The sequence below is a fragment of the Rutilus rutilus genome (assembly GCF_951802725.1).
Source record: "Rutilus rutilus genome assembly, chromosome: 22".
Classification (NCBI taxonomy): Eukaryota; Metazoa; Chordata; class Actinopteri; order Cypriniformes; family Leuciscidae; genus Rutilus; species Rutilus rutilus.
The window spans coordinates 32,410,588-32,431,846 of NC_140227.1; the positions used below are offsets into that span (position 1 = coordinate 32,410,588).

General features: G+C 44.1%; 2 protein-coding genes across 3 annotated transcripts in view; one reads left to right on the forward strand and one right to left on the reverse strand.

Moving 5' to 3' along the window:
* The window catches only part of tbce (tubulin folding cofactor E), a 17,127-nt gene extending 4,073 nt beyond the window's left edge, over positions 1-13,054 (forward strand). The window contains exons 3-16 of the mRNA XM_084395173.1: positions 607-783; positions 1,906-1,991; positions 2,372-2,471; positions 3,111-3,213; positions 3,295-3,371; positions 3,476-3,568; positions 3,732-3,796; positions 3,881-3,945; positions 7,320-7,472; positions 7,946-8,093; positions 9,354-9,422; positions 9,512-9,571; positions 10,112-10,203; positions 11,424-13,054. Coding sequence (XP_084251299.1) covers positions 607-783; positions 1,906-1,991; positions 2,372-2,471; positions 3,111-3,213; positions 3,295-3,371; positions 3,476-3,568; positions 3,732-3,796; positions 3,881-3,945; positions 7,320-7,472; positions 7,946-8,093; positions 9,354-9,422; positions 9,512-9,571; positions 10,112-10,203; positions 11,424-11,519 — 1,384 coding nt within the window. The 3' untranslated portion in view covers positions 11,520-13,054. The remainder of the gene's footprint in view (positions 1-606; positions 784-1,905; positions 1,992-2,371; positions 2,472-3,110; positions 3,214-3,294; positions 3,372-3,475; positions 3,569-3,731; positions 3,797-3,880; positions 3,946-7,319; positions 7,473-7,945; positions 8,094-9,353; positions 9,423-9,511; positions 9,572-10,111; positions 10,204-11,423) is intronic.
* Positions 13,055-13,210: 156 nt separating this feature from the next.
* The window catches only part of LOC311281844 (nidogen-1-like), a 34,639-nt gene continuing 26,590 nt past the window's right edge, over positions 13,211-21,259 (reverse strand). For both annotated transcript variants that reach the window (XM_084395172.1, XM_084395171.1), the window contains exons 14-20: positions 20,883-21,055; positions 17,238-17,364; positions 15,982-16,153; positions 15,754-15,911; positions 15,304-15,427; positions 14,216-14,328; positions 13,211-14,118 (exon numbers count right to left, since the gene is read on the reverse strand). In XM_084395172.1, the coding sequence (XP_084251298.1) occupies positions 14,108-14,118; positions 14,216-14,328; positions 15,304-15,427; positions 15,754-15,911; positions 15,982-16,153; positions 17,238-17,364; positions 20,883-21,055 (878 nt within the window). In that variant the 3' untranslated portion in view covers positions 13,211-14,107. The remainder of the gene's footprint in view (positions 14,119-14,215; positions 14,329-15,303; positions 15,428-15,753; positions 15,912-15,981; positions 16,154-17,237; positions 17,365-20,882; positions 21,056-21,259) is intronic.

The window sequence follows — 21,259 nt, forward strand, 5'->3', positions numbered from 1 at the left end:
AGTGACTGAGTGAGTGAGTGACTGAGTGAGTGACTGAGTGAGTGAGTGACTGAGTGAGTGACTGAGTGAGTGACTGAGTGAGTGACTGAGTGAGTGACTGAGTGAGTGACTGAGTGAGTGACTGAGTGAGTGAGTGAGTGAGTGAGTGAGTGAGTGAGTGACTGAGTGAGTGAGTGACTGAGTGAGTGACTGAGTGAGTGACTGAGTGAGTGACTGAGTGAGTGACTGAGTGAGTGACTGAGTGAGTGAGTGACTGAGTGAGTGACTGAGTGAGTGACTGACTGAGTGACTGAGTGAGTGACTGAGTGACTGACTGAGTGACTGACTGAGTGAGTGACTGAGTGAGTGACTGAGTGAGTGACTGAGTGAGTGAGTGACTGAGTGAGTGACTGAGTGAGTGACTGACTGAGTGAGTGACTGAGTGAGTGACTGAGTGAGTGACTGACTGAGTGAGTGACTGAGTGAGTGACTGAGTGAGTGACTGAGTGAGTGACTGAGTGAGTGACTGACTGAGTGAGTGACTGAGTGAGTGAGTCTGTCTGTCTCAGGTCAGCTGACGCGGCGTGTGTGAGTCTCAGGTCAGCTGACGCGTGTCTCTCTCTCCAGACACCGGACCGGCGGCTCGTTCGTGCGGCCCGCTAAGGCCCGGTTCGGGGTGGATTACATGACGGCTCTGAAGAGCCGCTATGAGGAGGAGCTGGAGGAGCCAACGGGAGAAGAGATGAAGATCTCCAGCAAGACCGTCCTGATGGTGGGATTCGAGCGCGTCCGGCTCAAGCAGAGGTGCTCCCACACACCGCAGGAACACAGGACAGATGTGAACTGGCTCTGGTGCTCTTCGCTCAGTTTGGACCGGAAATGTTTACATTCGGTTTTTTTTTGGTAAAAGTTTTGGCACTTGCTGTGTGAACACTCAAAAAAAAACTCATGGACATGATATGAACAGGTTAAATGGTCCTGAAAACAATAGTCACACTTGAGCTCCTGGCGGTCAGAGGTCACGCATTGGAAATGAATGAGACGAGTTTCCTCTAGTGGAAGCGTTTGGTACTGCAGCCGAACAACATCTCACTGAAAGACCTTTTTTTTTTTATATATTAGGTTAAATTTGTAACACAACTTGTTTAGATTTGTGACTTGTGATTTTCTCGCCATTTTAGATGTGTTTTTGAAAATATAGATTTCATATACATTTTTTTCATAACAATTAAAAAGTAAAATTCTGTAACTTTTTTTTAAGTTCACTTTTTAAACTTCTTTCTCTTCAGCAGTAATCTGCCCAGTGTCTTGAAGAGATCAAACTTCAGTCTGTCGCTCTAAAGCGTTCTAGATTTACCACAGTTTAAGATGGAGATAAAATGTTCAGGTCTAAAAAGTGAATAAATAGATTATAAATACTGCATAAATATAATTTAGTATCATAAAATCCCCCCCCCCCCAAAAAAAAATAAATAAATAAAAAACATTATCGATCTAAAATATAGAACATTAATTTCATTGAAATAAAATAATGGATGTGTGTTATTTCTGAGCGGCGTGTGAAGAGCACCAGAGGGTTCACACGTGTGTTTTGTATTACAGGTTTTATGAAATGTTATGTGAATATGCAAATGAGGTGTGATCTATACACACATTTTCATACATTTCCAGCTTGTAAATCTGAACATTGGATAAAGCCAGATTCATAATTCTTGTTTGATTTTGTCGACATATTACAGGGTTTTTCCCACTCCATAAATCAGTAAACACTGTCAACAGACAAAAATAAAATATGTTTTTAGGATTGAAATGTCCTGTAAATCAGGCCAATGATGTATGATCAACGCTTCAGATTATGGATATGAATGAAACTGTAGAGTGGTGTGTGTGTGATCTCTGACTCGGACTGAAGTGTGTGTTCTCCAGGCTGGATCAGCTGACTGAAGTGTCCCTGAGGAGATGTGAGGTGTCCGGCGCCGGCCCACAGAACCAGATCCGGAACACCACGCCTCGTATCCTTCTCTGAGGAGCTGGCATCACTCTCCCCTCGGGAAGTACAGTCAGGGGTTATTACAGTGACTTCTGATGTAGTTGAGCTGAACACTGTGTAGACCAATCAGATCTCACGGCAATCCGTAATCATGTGACCTCACTCGTACTGATGAGTTATTAGCAGTGGTTCTCGACTCCAGTCCTCGGGTCTCGCTCATCTGACACAGAGAGTCTCTCAGAAAGTAATAAGTAATGAAATACTTTTTAGAGAGAGTAAATGTTACAGTAGTCTAGTTACATGGTTGAAGAGGTGATTAGTAACTGGTAATGGATTACTCGTTTAGAGTAGCGCTCGGGTGGTCATGTGCTCTGCGTGAGCTTCTTTAACAGCGTCGGCCAGATGTGGAGACTCTGGATCTGTCGGGGAATCTGCTGAGCTCATGGGAGGATGTGGCGGCCATTACGGCTCAGCTGGAGTCCCTGCGGGAGCTGCAGATCAGGTGACCCACTCACACACACACACACACACACACCCGACACCAAACACTCCTCTCCGAGGCTGAGCCGTATATCGGGAGAAACGCTTCAGGAGCGAGAACACGTGTGGGCGGGGCTTGATTGTGTCTGTGGGGAGTTGATTGGCTGGTTGGATGGTTGTGGTTTGCTATTGGCTGATCTCATGTGAGTGACAGGTTATAGCCCCGCCCTCGTCATCAGAGAAGAGAAGAGCTTATTCTGATTCAACATTATTAACACAATGATGATGATGTGCACCTATAAATCATTATAATAAACACTGCTATATTACATAAATAAGAATTGACCGTTTTGATTTTATTTAAGGTTCCGTATCCTATCGCTTTATTCATCCTCTGGGTAAATCTCATGATAACTGTGTGTTTCTGCTCATCTTCTGGGTAAATCTCATGATAACTGTGTGTTTCTGCTCATCTTCTGGGTAAATCTCATGATAACTGTGTGTTTCTGCTCATCTTCTGGGTAAATCTCATGATAACTGTGTGTTTCTGCTCATCTTCTGGGTAAATCTCATGATAACTGTGTGTTTCTGCTCATCTTCTGGGTAAATCTCATGATAACTGTGTGTTTCTGTAACATGAGCTCTTTATTTCCTCCTTCAGTCACAATAGACTGAGTTTCTCCAGTGACCCGAACCTCTTAAGCCCCGCCTTCTCCTGTCTGAGACTGCTGTCACTCAACAGCTGCGCACTCACCTGGACTCAGGTAAGATGTGTGTGAGAGTCTGTGTGTGTGTGCGTGTGTGTCAGCGTCAGCTGTGACCTCTGACCCCTGACCCCTGTGCAGGTTCTCCAGTGCGCCCCCATGTGGCCGCAGTTAGAGGAGCTTTATCTCTCTGATAACGACATCACAGAGTTAACGAGGTACGCATCATTCTCTCATCATGCTTTCCTATATATATGACGCTTCCATATGTAAAGCGCTATATTAATCTAACTAATTATTAATGATTATTATTATTTATCAGAGCTGATCATGTGCTGCAGAATCTCAGAGTTCTGGACCTATCAGACAACCCGATCCTGCAGGAGACGCTTCTGGAGCTCTCACACTTACCCTGGTGAGGACACGTGTGTGTGTGTGTGTGTGTGTGTGAGATGGTCATCAGGTGTGTGTGTGTGTGTGTGTGTGTGTGTGTGTGTGATGGTCATCAAGTGTGTGTGTGAGAGTGTGTGATGTTCATCAAATGTGTGTGTGTGTGTGTGTGTGTGTGTGATCTTCAGGTTGGAGAAGCTGAATCTGTCCAGCACGGGTTTCTCCACGGTTCAGTTCAGTGACGCGTCAGCAGGTACAGCAGGTCACATGACTGTGTGTGTGTTTATAATGTGTGTGTACATGTATAAGGGCTGATCTGTGTGTTCGTGCTGTGAAGGCGACGAGACGACGGCGTTTCCGGCACTGCAGACTCTGATATTAGACGACAACAACATCTCAGAGGTCAACACTCCACCAGCTTCACTTTGTTCAGGGTTCCCACAGGTCCTAACCCTAACCCACGGGTCCTAACCCTAACCCACGGGTCCTAACCCTAACCCACGGGTCCTAACCCTAACCCACGGGTCCTAACCCTAACCCACGGGTCCTTGAAACCCTCGAAAGTTTGTGAATCTGACAGAAAAAAATGCAAGGCCCTGGAAAGTTCTTGAAAGTAAACACACACAGATGCAGCTCCTCGAAAGTGCTTGAATTTATTTTGTGCAAGAAGTTTCCTGGAAAAAATTCCCTATTATTCCCTCCGGTCCGCTAATGTGTTATTCCTCCAACACTTCGTGGCCTATGTATGCGCACTGGCTTGCTTGATTTACGTTAGTTACGCGCATTTATGCGTTACGTTGTGTGTCCCGCGTGAGGTACTTTGTGTTGTACGTTGCCATGACGTTCACGCGCGCACGAAACTACTGCGATGGAAAACTCGACGTTTCCCAGACACACCGTCAAACATGGCAAAAATAGGCTGTTACATGAGCCTGAGCTCTTCAATACAATCCATGCAAGTTAATATCAGATCATTTTAGAATACAGCATAGCAGTGGTTTTCAAGAGCAAGGGGTCCCGAGGACTGGAATTGAGAACCACTGCAGTATAGGATGTACCGAATATTCTTCAGTTTTATGCAAAACAGAAATACAACAAACAGAATATCAGATCTCTGCCAAAAATAAATGAAAAAGAAGAAGCTTGTTTGCATAGTTGTGTTTGACACATGAGAACTGTAACAATGTATCTTACAAGGTAACACTGAGGGCCCTAACTCGCTCCCAGCGCAATTGACTTTGTACAGCGACGCATGTGTCATTCCTATTCTGCACCCGACACACAGCGGACTCTTCCCTCCACAGACCCACAGCGGACTCTTCCCTCCACAGACGCACAGCGGACTCTTCCCTCCACAGACGCACAGCGGACTCTTCCCTCCACAGACGCACAGCGGACTCTTCCCTCCACAGACGCACAGCGGACTCTTCCCTCCACAGACGCACAGCGGACTCTTCCCTCCACAGACCCACAGCGGACTCTTCCCTCCACAGACGCACAGCGGACTCTTCCCTCCACAGACGCCCAGCGGACTCTTCCCTCCACAGACGCCCAGCGGACTCTTCCCTCCACAGACGCCCAGCGGACTCTTCCCTCCACAGACGCCCAGCGGACTCTTCCCTCCACAGACGCCCAGCGGACTCTTCCCTCCACAGACCCACAGCGGACTCTTCCCTCCACAGACGCACAGCGGACTCTTCCCTCCACAGACGCACAGCGGACTCTTCCCTCCACAGACGCACAGCGGACTCTTCCCTCCACAGACGCCCAGCGGACTCTTCCCTCCACAGACGCCCAGCGGACTCTTCCCTCCACAGACGCCCAGCGGACTCTTCCCTCCACAGACGCCCAGCGGACTCTTCCCTCCACAGACGCCCAGCGGACTCTTCCCTCCACAGACGCACGGCGGACTCTTCCCTCCACAGACGCACGGCGGACTCTTCCCTCCACAGACGCACAGCGGACTCTTCCCTCCACAGACGCACAGCGGACTCTTCCCTCCACAGACGCACAGCGGACTCTTCCCTCCACAGACGCACAGCGGACTCTTCCCTCCACAGACGCACTCTTCCCTCCACAGACGCACAGCGGACTCTTCCCTCCACAGACGCCCAGCGGACTCTTCCCTCCACAGACGCACGGCGGACTCTTCCCTCCACAGACGCCCAGCGGACTCTTCCCTCCACAGACGCACGGCGGACTCTTCCCTCCACAGACGCACAGCGGACTCTTCCCTCCACAGACGCACAGCGGACTCTTCCCTCCACAGACGCACAGCGGACTCTTCCCTCCACAGACGGCCAGCGGACTCTTCCCTCCACAGATGCACGGCGGACTCTTCCCTCCACAGATGCACGGCGGACTCTTCCCTCCACAGACGCACAGCGGACTCTTCCCTCCACAGACGCCCGGCGGACTCTTCCCTCCACAGATGCACGGCGGACTCTTCCCTCCACAGACGGCCAGCGGACTCTTCCCTCCACAGACGCACAGCGGACTCTTCCCTCCACAGACGCCCGGCGGACTCTTCCCTCCACAGATGCACGGCGGACTCTTCCCTCCACAGACGGCCAGCGGACTCTTCCCTCCACAGACGCACGGCGGACTCTTCCCTCCACAGACGCACAGCGGACTCTTCCCTCCACAGACGGCCAGCGGACTCTTCCCTCCACAGACGCACGGCGGACTCTTCCCTCCACAGACGCACAGCGGACTCTTCCCTCCACAGACGCACAGCGGACTCTTCCCTCCACAGACGCACAGCGGACTCTTCCCTCCACAGACGCACAGCGGACTCTTCCCTCCACAGACGCACAGCGGACTCTTCCCTCCACAGACGCACAGCGGACTCTTCCCTCCACAGACGCACAGCGGACTTTTCCCTCCACAGACGCACGTCGGTAAATTAGGGAATGAACTTGCGCTCCCGGGGGCGGTTCAGGGAAAAGAGGAGGCGTGTTCCGGCGCAAACGTTCCCTGGTGCTATTTTGCAGTTTCAGAAAACAATTCCTCCACAGACCAGGAGAAACCTTGTCTAAAGTCAGTGGCACGTTATTCAGATGCTATTTTAAGGGCGCATGCTTGGCCATAATGTAGCGTGTGCACAACACACACACACTTTGCTTCTCTCATCTACACAGACGCAGCAGTTTTCATTTTTGCAAATCATACATTATTACAAGGAAACATATTCCACACGAGGGAAATCATTGTTGTGTCCATGAAGATGTGAAAAATAGGCATAAATCTAGCTTACACATTTACCTAAATTATCATACGCCTGTTTAACCGAAGCTAACCTGTGTGTGTTTCTCCATCCCCAATGTCACTTCTCTGTGTTTTACGGCCCTGACGAGAACGTCGGCCTCCTCGGCTGTGAACCGCTCCTGGCAAATCCGCCGTTATAATAGCAATCCGCCATGGAACAAGCGCTCCTGCTCTTAAAGGGAATGTGAGATGACGCTCTGATTGGTTTATTTCACGTTACGCCCGAACCACACCTATGAGTAATGAAGCTACTTCAGACCAACACATTTTAGATTTGCGAGACCCGCCCACAGTTACTTGCGTTTCAGATCGTTAAAATAGGGCCCGATGTCACCTTGCTCTCACTTGAAATCTGGCCCCACATTAAGTCCTTGAATTTGAGGGTCTGGGACCTGGAAAGTCCTTGAATTTGAAGTTAACCGAGGTGTGGGAACCCTGTTTATTACATCTGATGCTTATTTACTCTGATTAACAAACGTGTTTAAGTGTGTGTGTGTGTGTGTGTGTAGTGGTGTGTGGTGAACGAGCTGGAGAAGCTGCGTTCTCTTCTTCATCTGTCGTGTCGCAGGAATCCTCTGCTTCAGAAAGAGAAGAATCCAGAAACTGCTCGTCAGATCATCATCGCTCGACTGGGACGCCTGACACTGCTGGACATGAGACAGGTGTGTGTGTGTGAGTGTGAGTGTGTGTGTGTTTGATGTTGAGTGTGTGTGTGCAGGTGGAGTGTGTGTGTTTGATGTTGAGTGTGTGTGTGTGTGTGTGTGTGTGTTCAGGTGCAGTGTGTGTTTGATGTTGAGAGTGTGTGTGTGTGTGTGTGTGTGTGTGTGTGTGTGTGTGTGTGTGTGTTTGATGTTGAGAGTGTGTGTGTGTGTGTGTTCAGGTGCAGTGTGTGTTTGATGTTCAGGTGCAGTGTGTGTTTGATGTTGAGTGTGTGTGTGTGTGTGTGTGTGTGTGTGTGTGTGTGTGTGTTCAGGTGCAGTGTGTGTTTGATGTTGAGAGTGTGTGTGTGTGTGTGTGTGTGTGTGTGTGTGTGTGTGTGTGTGTGTTTGATGTTGAGTGTGTGTGTGTGTGTGTGTGTTCAGGTGCAGTGTGTGTTTGATGTTGAGAGTGTGTGTGTGTGTGTGTGTGTGTTCAGGTGCAGTGTGACGAGCGGAGGGGAGCGGAGCTGGATTACTGTAAGATGTTTGGGTCGGCGTGGCTTCGGGCCGGAGGTCTCAGTGACCCGGAGAAGCTGAACACACAGTTCCTGACGGATCACCCACGATTCCTCACGCTCATACACAGTCAGTGTCGTGTTACACTACAGTTCCTGTTCACATGAGAACCCTGTGTGTGTGAACTCCCTGCGCTGGAGGCTCCGCCCACAGGGGAATCTGATTGGTTCCACTCTCCCCGCCCCCTTTTCAGTGCCACTGGTTCCGGAAGTATAGTAAAACTTTTACTAAAAAGTCATAAAAAAATTTAACAAATCATTTAAAACATTTTTTATAAAAATAAGCCACTTAGTAAAAATGAATAAAACCATAAAAAAGTCAAATTAAAATAAATAAATAATTTTACAATAAAAAGTCAAAAATAAATTTAAAAATGTAAAAATAAAAAATGTAAAATAAAACTTTTACTAAAAAGTAATAAAAAAATTAAATGAATAATTTTAAAACAAAAACTATCAATATAAGCCACTTACTGAAAAATAATTAAATCATAAAAATGCCAAACAAAATCAATCAATATAAGCCACTTTCGAATCATAAAATCATAAAAATGTCACATTAAAATAAATAAATAATTTTACAATAAAAAGTCAAAATAAAATGCCTAATAAAAATGTAATCATAAAAAACACGTTTTTTTTTATTCATTTCTCCCATAGGGATTTTAAAAAGACTTTGTTAAAGTTTTTATAAGCCATGAACCAGATATGAGGAGAATCATAATCATAAACTTTGATTTCAAGCAAAAAAGTGTCTTAAATCAGTGAGGGAAACAACTACAATCCCATGAGGCATCGCAAACGGCATAATCCGGTTAAAAACAATGAAAAAATATAAATCTGCTCATTTAAAAATGTTGATTTTTATATATAAAAACAATATATTGTAATTTAATTGCAAAATATGCATATATATACAAACATTTTCTGAGAACGTAGAGATCGACTAGATGACATCATTCGCACTGCTTCATGCGAGTGGGCGGGATTTGTTAATTTCGACTGTGATTGGTGGAATCTTCTGCACAGCATCATGGGTAATGTAGTTTTTCATTGGGAATTCTGCTGTTAAACATGATTATTAACATAATGCAGGCTGACTGATTCAACAGAAGCAAACCCCATCGATGAACAAGCTCACGGTGCGGCTGACTCTAAAGCTTTATGAGTCATCGTTAAAAATGTATTTCCCAATGGAGAAAAGTTTTAACTTCCGGAACCGACTGTTGCTTATTAAACACCAGAGATGATCTTACATCATGCATTTCTGAACTCTGATGGTGTGTGTGTGTGTGTGTGTGTGTTTGTGTGTGTGTGTGTGTTTGTACAGAGTACGGCGCTCCAGACGAGGGCGAGCTCAGAGAACAGAAACCATTTGCACTAAAAAATCAGTTATTAAGTATGAATCTGCAGCATATGAATATGAATATGAATACAGAGCACCTCGAGCATCAGCTCCTGAACGCCTGTCACTGTTTCTGCTTTCAGCCGTAACCTTCGTGTGCCCCGAGGATTCTGGGAGAAAGCCCATCGAGAAGAAGCTGCCAGGTAAAGTGTGCGTGTGTGTGTGTGTGCGTGTGTGTGCGTGTGTGTGTTTGTGTGTGTGTGTGTGTGTGTGCGTGTGTGTGTGTGTGTGTTGAGGGAAAGTAGCTTTAATGCATTACTGAGTTGGTGTTTTCTCTCCTGGTTTGTTTTTTATAACAAAAAAGTTGTATTGTAAAGTGTAAAACTCTTTCACACCAGAAGTGGAGTAATAATCCTCAGGCTGACGACTAACCCTTCAGCTTCTGTTCTGGAGTAAAGATCAAGAGTCTCACACTTCACAGATCTATAGTCACGTGTGCTCATGGTGTCACTGAGTCACAGAAGGCCAGAACACTGACCAGTACAGGCAGACTAAACACACAGAGATGATCCTGCATTCACTGATTATATTCATTTTGAGGAATATTGAATGTTTTTGTGCAAGTGAGATGCTCACATTTAGTCTAGAACTACAATAACATCATGTTCACACACTCACTCACTCACTCACACACACACACACACACACACACACCTGTCTGAAGTGTTTCTGTGCTGTTTCAGAGTCCATGATCGTTCAGAAGGTGAAGGGGCTTCTACACCGACAGCTCAAACTCCCTGCAGTCCAACTGAAGCTCAGCTACACCTGCGCAAAGGTCACGACCCCAACCCTACTAGCTAATGCTAACCTCAGGCATCGCTAGGTTAATACTAACCTCAGGCATCGCTAGGCTAATGTTAACCTCAGGCATCGCTAGGCTAATGTTAACCTCAGGCATCGCTAGGCTAATGTTAACCTCAGGCATCGCTAGGCTAATGTTAACCTCAGGCATCGCTAGGCTAATGTTAATCTCAGGCATCGCTAGGCTAATGCTAACCTCAGGCATCGCTAGGCTAATGTTAACCTCAGGCATCGCTAGGCTAATGTTAACCTCAGGCATCATTAGGCTAATGCTAACCTCAGGCATCGCTAGGCTAATGCTAACCTCAGGCATCGCTAGGCTAATGTTAACCTCAGGCATCATTAGGCTAATGTTAACCTCAGGCATCGCTAGGTTAATGTTAACCTCAGGCATCGCTAGGCTAATGTTAATCTCAGGCATCGTTAGGCTAATGCTAACCTCAGGCATCGCTAGGCTAATGCTAACCTCAGGCATCGCTAGGCTAATGCTAACCTCAGGCATCGGTAGGCTAATGTTAACCTCAGGCATCGTTAGCTAATGCTAACCTCAGGCATCGCTAGGCTAATGTTAACCTCAGGCATCGCTAGGCTAATGCTAACCTCAGGCATCGCTAGGCTAATGTTAACCTCAGGCATCGCTAGGCTAATGTTAATCTCAGGCATCGTTAGGCTAATGCTAACCTCAGGCATCGCTAGGCTAATGTTAACCTCAGGCATCGCTAGGCTAATGTTAACCTCAGGCATCGCTAGGCTAATGTTAACCTCAGGCATCGCTAGGCTAATGTTAACCTCAGGCATCGCTAGGCTAATGTTAACCTCAGGCATCGCTAGGCTAATGTTAACCTCAGGCATCGCTAGGCTAATGTTAATCTCAGGCATCGTTAGGCTAATGCTAACCTCAGGCATCGCTAGGCTAATGCTAACCTCAGGCATCGCTAGGCTAATGTTAACCTCAGGCATCGCTAGGCTAATGTTAACCTCAGGCATCGTTAGCTAATGCTAACCTCAGGCATCGCTAGGCTAATGCTAACCTCAGGCATCGCTAGGCTAATGCTAACCTCAGGCATCGCTAGGCTAATGCTAACCTCAGGCATCGCTAGGCTAATGCTAACCTCAGGCATCGCTAGGCTAATGCTAACCTCAGGCGTCTGAAACACTGATCTGTTGTTTATGTTTGTGATGTCTGTCCTATAGTTGGCGGGTCGAGAGATTGAGATCGACAACGATCTGAAGCCGCTGCAGTTTTACTCGGTGGAGGACGGCGACAGCATCCTGGTGCGCTGGAGCTGAGGAACCGCAGGGAATTCTGGGACGCTGGAGGCTTATACACTGAGATCTGAAGAGCTGAGCAGCGAAACGCAAGAAATCGCCTCCATATGTTCAAATCATCACCGAACTCTATGAAGAGCAGAAACTCCTGAGTCTGAGATCCGTCAGTGTCCGTGCGGATCATCCCAGTCTCTCTCCAGCAGGGGGAGCTTCACAGGAGAACACGGACGGACACACACACACACACACACACACTCACACTCACCACAAACACACACACTCTCACAGACACACACACACACACACACTCACACACACCACAAACACACACACTCTCACACACACACACACACACACACACTCACACACACCACAAACACACACACTCTCACACACACCACAAACACTCACACTCTCACAGACACACACACTCTCACTCTCAGACACGCACACTCTCACTCTCAGACACACACACTCTCACTCTGACACACACACACACACACACCACACATGCTTATATTCACAACCATGGCCTTTTTAATTTAATAAGTTCAGTATATCATATTTAAGTTAAAAAGTACACATTTTTTCCATGTTACAGAAAGTGACTATGAATTGATTAAAAGTGCTCAATTTTCATTATTCCAAAATGTCATAATTCCCAAAATATTAATGCTCATAAAAAAAAAAAAAATGTAATGTAATAAAAGAAGTCTGCATATGTGTTTCATTTTAAAATGATCATGATTCACAAAATTCAACTAAATATGAACCCTCTGTCTGTTAATGACTCTGTTAGCCCTCTGTTTGTCTGTTTGCACCACACTAATATTTTTTGGTCAAAAAAAAAAAAAAAAAACTCACAATTTTGTACTTAAAAAAAAAAAAAGTAAAAAGAAAAAAGGTCATGGATGTGCTTGAACATGTGACATGGTCCCGGAGAAATGCAGTGTAAGACGAGCGGAGTTCCTCTAGTGGAAGCGGTCGGTACTGCATCCTCACACTGACCCTCTGGAGACCACAACCTCAGATCTGGAACAACTTGTTTAGATTTATGGCTTAGATTTTCTCACATCTTTAGTGTAAAACATGATTTGGAAAATATATATTTTTTACACATTTTTTACAAAAAATATAACTTTTACACATTAAAAAGAGTTCAAGATTTACCACATTTTAAGTTGGAAAAATTAATTTTCAGGTCTATGCTCAAAAAGTGAATTAATGGATTATAAATACAGCATAAGTATAATTTAGTATCATATAATCCCCTAAAATTGTAAATAAAAAACATTATTGAACTAAAATATAATACATTCATTTCATAAAAAAAAAGAACATTATAATAATAAAGGGTAATTTGAGCGGCGTGTGAGGAGCACCGGAGGGTTGATGAACATTAGTACAGTAACGTTTATAACTCAATAAATACGTTTATAACTTGGTTCTGCCTTTTTCTCATAATTGTGAGCTATAACGTATGAACTGTGAGATAACCAGTTTACCCAAATGACCGTTATACTGGTTCCGCATCAGAAACCAGCTTCATTAATGCACTGGATAACAGAGAAGCTCAGATTAATTCTCCAGAATGATGTCATGTATAAGCTGCCGCATGAGTTCATTTCTACAGCTTTAAAGGACTTCATCTTTACTGTAATATAATCATAATGTCCTGATATGAAGAGGAATAAAACACGAGGACTCAAACCTTTAGAAAACCTGTTTAATGGAACAGCTGTACACTCCCTCTGCCCTTCCCATCATGCAGTGCGGTGTGTGAACATGAGTGCGTCACATGATCGGCCCCGGATATTTACAGTAAACAAAAGGAAAAACTTTCTTTGGCATTTTTAAAAATCATCAAGATTAAAATACAATTGTAAATAATATTTCAGCTAATCAGAATGATTGCATATAATATCCATCCCAGAATGCACCTCTCCTCACACAGTATAAATGTATCCCAGCATCCCGAGAGCCGGAGAAAAACTACAATAAAATCTTATGATTCAGATTATGACACGTTTTCAAGTTATGGTTTTAATATCTCAAGTTTGATCAAAGGATCATTTGTTTAAATGTCAAGTTTTACATTTGATCATCATTAAATTAAACACGTATGATGTAAATATCAGCATTATAATACTAATAATACCAACAACCAATAATTATTTTTGTTATTATAACTGATATGAGTGTTAATATTATACATATTTACTATTTCACGACGAAGTAAAAAATTGAAATCCATAAAAAAACAGTTAAATCTTTACGACTCGATCCATTATTGAACAAAAACTCATACAGTATTTATTAATCTCAGTTAATGTTGATTTGAACATTTACTAATGCATTATTAAAATCAAAAGTTGTACCTGTTAATAATATTTAATGGACTAACAATGTGTTTTTATTAAAAAAGATGAATAAATACTGTATTGCTCACTGTTAGTTTCTGCATTAACTGATGGATTATTGTACAGTATAAATGTGCAGAAGAAATATGATTCCTGATATTATCAGACTGATCTGATTTGCCATATGCATATATTCCCGTGGTCGGACTCTGGCGTCGGGAGAGTCAGCCCGGATCCGGCAAACCTCCGTCAGTTCCGGCCTGCGAACAACGACAGTCATGTGATCAGACCACAGTCATGTGACTCACAGTCCTGATGTCATCAGGCTCTTATCATGAGAACAATCTGAGCTCAGACCTGCAGGGCATTGTGGGTAAGTGACGGTGATGCCGTATGTGCGTGAGCGTCTCTGAGGAAGAAACTCCTCCACCTCCATCCCATCATGACGCTCCATAGCAACCACCGCTTCCCTAGCGACAAAACATCAGCACTGAATCATAATCAGAATTACTCAAATACTTCACATTTATGACAATAACACTCTTGTGAGCGTCCATGTGTGGCCGTCTGCTGCTCGTCTGCTGCTCGTCGCGCATTTCTGACTGGAAAAATAAATATATATATATATATTTTTTTTTGTTCTTCATCGGAATGGTACGAAACTTGGTAAAGCTTTTGGCACTTGCTGTGTGAACACGAAAGAACTCATGGACATGATATGAACAGGTTAAATGGTCCTGAAAACAACAGTCACACTTGAGCTCCTCGCGGTCAGAGGTCACGCATTGGAAATGAGCGGGAGACGAGTTTCCTCTAGTGGAAGCGTTTGGTACTGCAGCCGAACAACATCTCACTGAAAGACCTTTTATGAGATATCAACCTCACATTTGGAACACAACTTGTTTAGATTTATGGCTTTGATTTTCTCCGTTTTATAGTAAAACATGTTTTTGAAAATATATATTTCATATAAAAATTCGAAAATATTATTTTTGCACATTTTTCAAAACAATAAACATAAAATTCTGTAACTTTTTTTACATTCATATTTTAAAACTTTTTCCTCTTCAGCAATAATCTGCCCAGAGATCAAACTTCAGTCTGTCGCTCTAAAGCGCTCTAGATTTACCACGGTTTAAGATGGAGATGTAATTTTCAGGTCTATGCTCAAAAAGAGAATAAATAGATTATAAATACAGCAAAAATATAATTTAGTACTATAAAAAAAAAAATTTAAATTAAAAATATTAAATAAAAAACTGTTGTCAAACTAATATATATTACATTTATTTCATTGAAATAAAAGTTTTGGTGATGTTTGAGCGCCAGGTGAAGAGCACAGAGGCTAACGGTTGATTCAGTGAACTCTCAGTGATTCGTTTGAGTGTTTTTGAGCGATTCATGAAAAGAACTGGTTCATAGGAGTCGTTTGTGAGTGAGTGAACCTTCTCCAGTCGGTGTAGTAAAGCTTCGTGCCGTAGGACACCATGGCGAACGGATACTGAATCCCTTCGGTCAGTTTCTTCCGGAGACCAGAGACCGGGTCCACACACTCCACTCGACGAGTGCCTGAAACACACACACACACACACACACACACACACACACACACACACACACACACACACACACACACGAGATTCAACGATTCATCTGAGAAACACAGCTGTAATAACACTGGATTTACAATCTAACGCTGAGCTGCGGATCAAATACAACACTTACTCATTTTAAAATGAAAACAGTCAATATAAGACACTCACTTAAAAATAATTCAATCATAAAAATGCCAGACAAAAATAAATAATTAATATATATTTGAAAAAATCTATAAAAATAAGCCACTTGCTAAAAAATAATTAAATGATAAAAATGTCAGATTAAAGGAGTCTGACCTGCATCGGCCCAGCAGAGCTGCCGGGTCCAGGGGTCAAAGGTCAGTCCGTTGGGCAGCGAGAGCCCGTCCTGCACCAGAACCGTTCTGCCGGACCCGTCCAGACTGGAGCGCTCGATCTTCGGCCCGTCCCGGTCCCAGTCGGCCCAGTACAGGTGTCTGCAGGACGGGGCAGAGTCAGCGCGAGTTCATCACACACACACACACACATCTGTGAGCTCACACGCACCCGTGGGTGGGGTCAGCGATGATTGGCCGAGGGTTGATGAGGTCACTGTCGAAGAGCACGCGGCGCTGACTGCCGTCTAACCGGGACACCTCGATGCGGTCCAGACCCGAGTCGGTCCAGAACATGTTTCTAGACATGTGATCGATGGCGATTCCTTCAGGACTGCCCAGATCTGCTCACACACACACACACACACACACACACACACACACACACGATAATCATAAACATCTGAGCGACATCATATCAGCACATTCATATCTGTTCGGCGAGCGCAGGGTTCCTGTGGACGAGATCAAATATGACTGAGAAATCATGAAAAATAAAATGAATGAATCATCCTGAAATAAAAACTAATTTAAAAATTAAATTAAATGTATTATAAAAATAAATCATTTTTAAAATTAAAATAAAACACCCCAAATTTTTTTTTAAACTGTATAATTTAAATAAATCTTTTTAAAACATCAAAATAAAACCCTTTAAAAATGAATTAAATCATAATAATGCACAGTTAAAGTATATAATTTTTTTTTTATAAAAAATCTAAATAAAACACTTACTAAAAATGATTAAAATATATTTTTTTACAAATTAAAAATAAAACAAAAAATGTATTAAATCATAATAATGCAGTTAAAATGTCATTTAAAAAATAAAAATAAAACGTTCTAATTTTTTTTTATTTATAAATAAAAATAAAACACTTTCTAAAAATGATTACAATAAAAATTATAATTTAAATAAATCTTTTAAGAAATCTAAATAAAACACAAAAAATTTATTAAATCATAATAATGCGGTTAAAATATATAATTTTTAAAATACAAAATTCTAAATAAAACACTAACTAAAAATCATAAAAAAAAAAAAGATAAATATTTTTTAAAAACCTAAATAAAACACTTGCTAAAAAATATCACATTAAAAAATTATAATTAAAATAAGTAATTTAATAAAAATCTAAATAAAACACAAAGAAATGTGTTAAACCAAAGTTGTACAGTTAAGATATGAATAAAAACGAATCAAAATAAGACAAAAAAATGATAAAATCATAAAATTGTCAAATAAAATATATGAATCATTTAAAAATAAAAGCAGATAAAATGCTTACTAAAAAGTGATTAAATATTGTATTTGTTTGCCTGCATGTTAACTGTGAACATTCAAATGAAATGTGAAATATTAGCTTGGAATCTCAGGAGGACGGACAGGGGTCTGTCAGATCATGTGACATGAGGACTGTAAAGCACCTCTGCTGATGATGACGCTGGTCTGGCCGCCCTTCATCTCGGCTCGACTGATGGACGGTTGAGTGATGTCAGACCAGTAGATCATCTGATCCACACAGTCGAACGCCACAGCGATCACCACTCTGCCCTGAACACACACACACACACACACACACACACACAGGAACGTCAGAATCATCATTTATAATTGCCCGGTACTAAAGCTCTTCATGGTGAAAAATGGGTTATAATGGAGCAAAATATGAAGAGAAGAATAAACAAGTTCATAAAAGTAATGAAAAAATAAAGAAAAAGGAAAACAAACAGGCGACGTTCCAGATGCAGAATCCCACACACTCGACACGATCATCTGGTGTTTATGAGTTTCTGCGGCTGGAATGTGTCGTTCTGACCTCTGACCTCTGACCCTAACACAATACACTTCACTCGCTTCCGAATATCTGAGCGTTTTTAAATCAAGAAACATTTCCTGGAGGAGAAACATTACAGTATATGAAGATATGAAGGGCCAGATTGACTAACAAGCCTCTCTGAAACACGCGTCAGATTTGCTGAAGTCCTGCGGTGAGGATGATGGACTGGAGCGACACACGGATGATTCTGTAGGAGTTTCCCTGTCATAAATCATGCCGTGAGGATTACTCAAGAGTGCGGTCAGTTCGCTGGAATTTACACCACTGTTTACCGCCCAAAAACTGTTTTCAGACAATCTTTTGTTTGTGCTGAAAACAAAAACAAATATCTGTGAAAGTCAGAAAAATAATCCCGTTTTCCCTTAGAATTAAGATAATTTTTCTGACTTCATTGTCAGATATTATATATATACTGTATATACAGTTGCAATCGAAATGATTCAACCCCCATTGCAAATCAGGTTTATTGGCAAAATGTACAGACTTTCAGCCGTTAGCGATGAACAAATCAAACAGAAGTGATTGAAACAGCTCAACACAACAAGTGTTTCTAGAGGTTTCCCCAAATTCAACTGAAAATGCAACTTCTAATGACTTCTGCAGTCTCAGACCTGAATATAATCCCTCAGAACAGCCCAGATCTGCAGAACAGGGGTCGTCTCATTAATCAAGGGCTTCATTAGCTGCACCAGGTGAGCTAGAGCTAGAACACATGACACATCTGAACTGGACAGGTTTGATGAGTGTCACGTTTGACTGTTAGACAAGTTAGAAATATGGCAAAGTCAAAAGAATGGTCCAAAAATGTAAAAGAGAAGATTTCATCGCCCTTCACAATCAGGAACAGGAGACAGAAAGAGCGAAGGCACTAAATGTTTCTAGAGACACCGCTGGAAGCAGAGTTTACAGTGGTTACACTCTCTGGACGGGCAGAAGACGGAAGCGATCAACAGTTCTTATAACCGTGGAGCGACTGCAGACCCACAGCAAGACTTGATGGCCACAGACTCTGGGGTTTCAGCTGCACAGTAAAGCTCGTACTGAACGCACCAGAACTCCAGGACTACACCACTGCTGACCCAACGCACCAGAACTCCAGGACTACACAACTGCTGACCCAACGCACCAGAACTCCAGGACTACACCACTGCTGACCCAACGCACCAGAACTCCAGGACTACACCACTGCTGACCCAACGCACCAGAACTCCAGGACTACACCACTGCTGACCCAACGCACCAGAACTCCAGGACTACACCACTGCTGACCCAACGCACCAGAACTCCAACGCACCAGAACTCCAGGACTACACCACTGCTGACCCAACGCACAAGAACTCCAGGACTACACCACTGCTGACCCAACGCACAAGAACTCCAGGACTACACCACTGCTGACCCAACGCACAAGAACTCCAGGACTACACCACTGCTGACCCAACGCACCAGAACTCCAGGACTACACCACTGCTGACCCAACGCACCAGAACTCCAGGACTACACCACTGCTGACCCAACGCACCAGAACTCCAGGACTACACCACTGCTGACCCAACGCACCAGAACTCCAGGACTACACCACTGATGACCCAACGCACCAGAACTCCAGGACTACACCACTGCTGACCCAACGCACCAGAACTCCAGGACTACACCACTGCTGACCCAACGCACCAGAACTCCAACGCACCAGAACTCCAGGACTACACCACTGCTGACCCAACGCACAAGAACTCCAGGACTACACCACTGCTGACCCAACGCACAAGAACTCCAGGACTACACCACTGCTGACCCAATGACCCAACGCACCAGAACTCCAGGACTACACCACTGCTGACCCAACGCACCAGAACTCCAGGACTACACCACTGCTGACCCAACGCACCAGAACTCCAGGACTACACCACTGCTGACCCAACGCACCAGAACTCCAGGACTACACCACTGATGACCCAACGCACCAGAACTCCAGGACTACACCACTGATGACCCAACGCACCAGAACTCCAGGACTACACCACTGCTGACCCAACGCACCAGAACTCCAGGACTACACCACTGCTGACCCAACGCACAAGAACTCCAGGACTACACCACTGCTGACCCAACGCACAAGAACTCCAGGACTACACCACTGCTGACCCAACGCACCAGAACTCCAGGACTACACCACTGCTGACCCAACGCACCAGAACTCCAGGACTACACCACTGCTGACCCAACGCACCAGAACTCCAGGACTACACCACTGCTGACCCAACGCACCAGAACTCCAGGACTACACCACTGCTGACCCAACGCACCAGAACTCCAGGACTACACCATTGCTGACCCAACGCACAAGAACAGTCGGCTCCAGTTTGCTCAAAATCTTATGAATAAGCCACAGATGTTTTAGGATTCTGAGAATGAAGCGAGGAAGAAGAATGAAGCATCAGCTGTGAAGAACTAGTTCAGCGTGAGGAGCTCGTGATGCTCTGCGGCTGATGTATATCCTCCGGCTCTGGGAATCTGCAGCGTGAGGAAGGAGAGATGGAGTCACTGATATGTCAGGAGATCCTGGGAGAAAACATCATGCCGTCAGTGAGGAAGATGGAGCTCGGACCTTCAACAGGACAATGATCCCAAGCATTCCTCAGAGTCCAGCCAGAATATTCCTGAACTGGAGGCATTGCTCATGAGGAACGGGCTCAGATCCCTCAGACACAGAAGCTGGTCTGGCTCTACATCTTGTCTACAGAAGCTCAGAACAGCAAACGTTGTTCTACTGAGTGCTAAAGATGCTGCCATGAAGGGGGTGAATAATTCTGAGACTGCAGAAGTCATTAAAAGTTGCATTTTCAGTCAAATTTGGGGAAACCTCTAGAAACACTTGTTGTGTTGAGCTGTTTCAATCACTTCTGTTTGATTTGTTCACTGCTAACAGCTGAAAGTCTGTACATGTTGCCAATAAACCTGATTTGCAATGGGGTTGAATAATTTTGATTGCAACTGTATATATAATATCTTCAGTAATTTTGCTTCTCCAGTAAATGCATCTTGATTTAAGAAGCTTCAGATGTTTGTGCTGGAAAACAAGACAGAAACACTGAGGAAGAAGATCATGTCTGTCTGTCAAAGGTTTTGCATGTAAAATAATCTGTGCATCTTTATTTTCAGTACTTCGCTCTGATACTGTGCGTGTGTGTGAGTGTGAGTGTGTGTGTGTGTGTGTGTGTGTGTGACTCACGGGTACGTGCAGCAGCGTTCGGGCCTCAGCTCTGCTCATGTGACCGCCGTCCAATGGGAGGAGCTCGATCCGGCCAGTCTGGGCGAATAAGATGTTTGCTCCGGGAGTAAGAGGGATGATGTCAGACCTGGGGGTGGGGCCAATGAGGGGCGGAGCCACATTGTGTTCAATGCCTATGGGAAGAGGGAGGGGCTTAAATACGTGGGTCTTTACCGAGCTGCACCTTCCCGTCTCTCTCTTCAATCCAACACTGAAGTGTCTTAAACTGCAGTTCATCCACTGGCCACTAGAGACCGGCTGCAGAAGAGACTCAATCCCATAATCCCTCATGTTAATATTCCCAACTTTACAGCCGAAAAAAACATGTTTACAGTCTG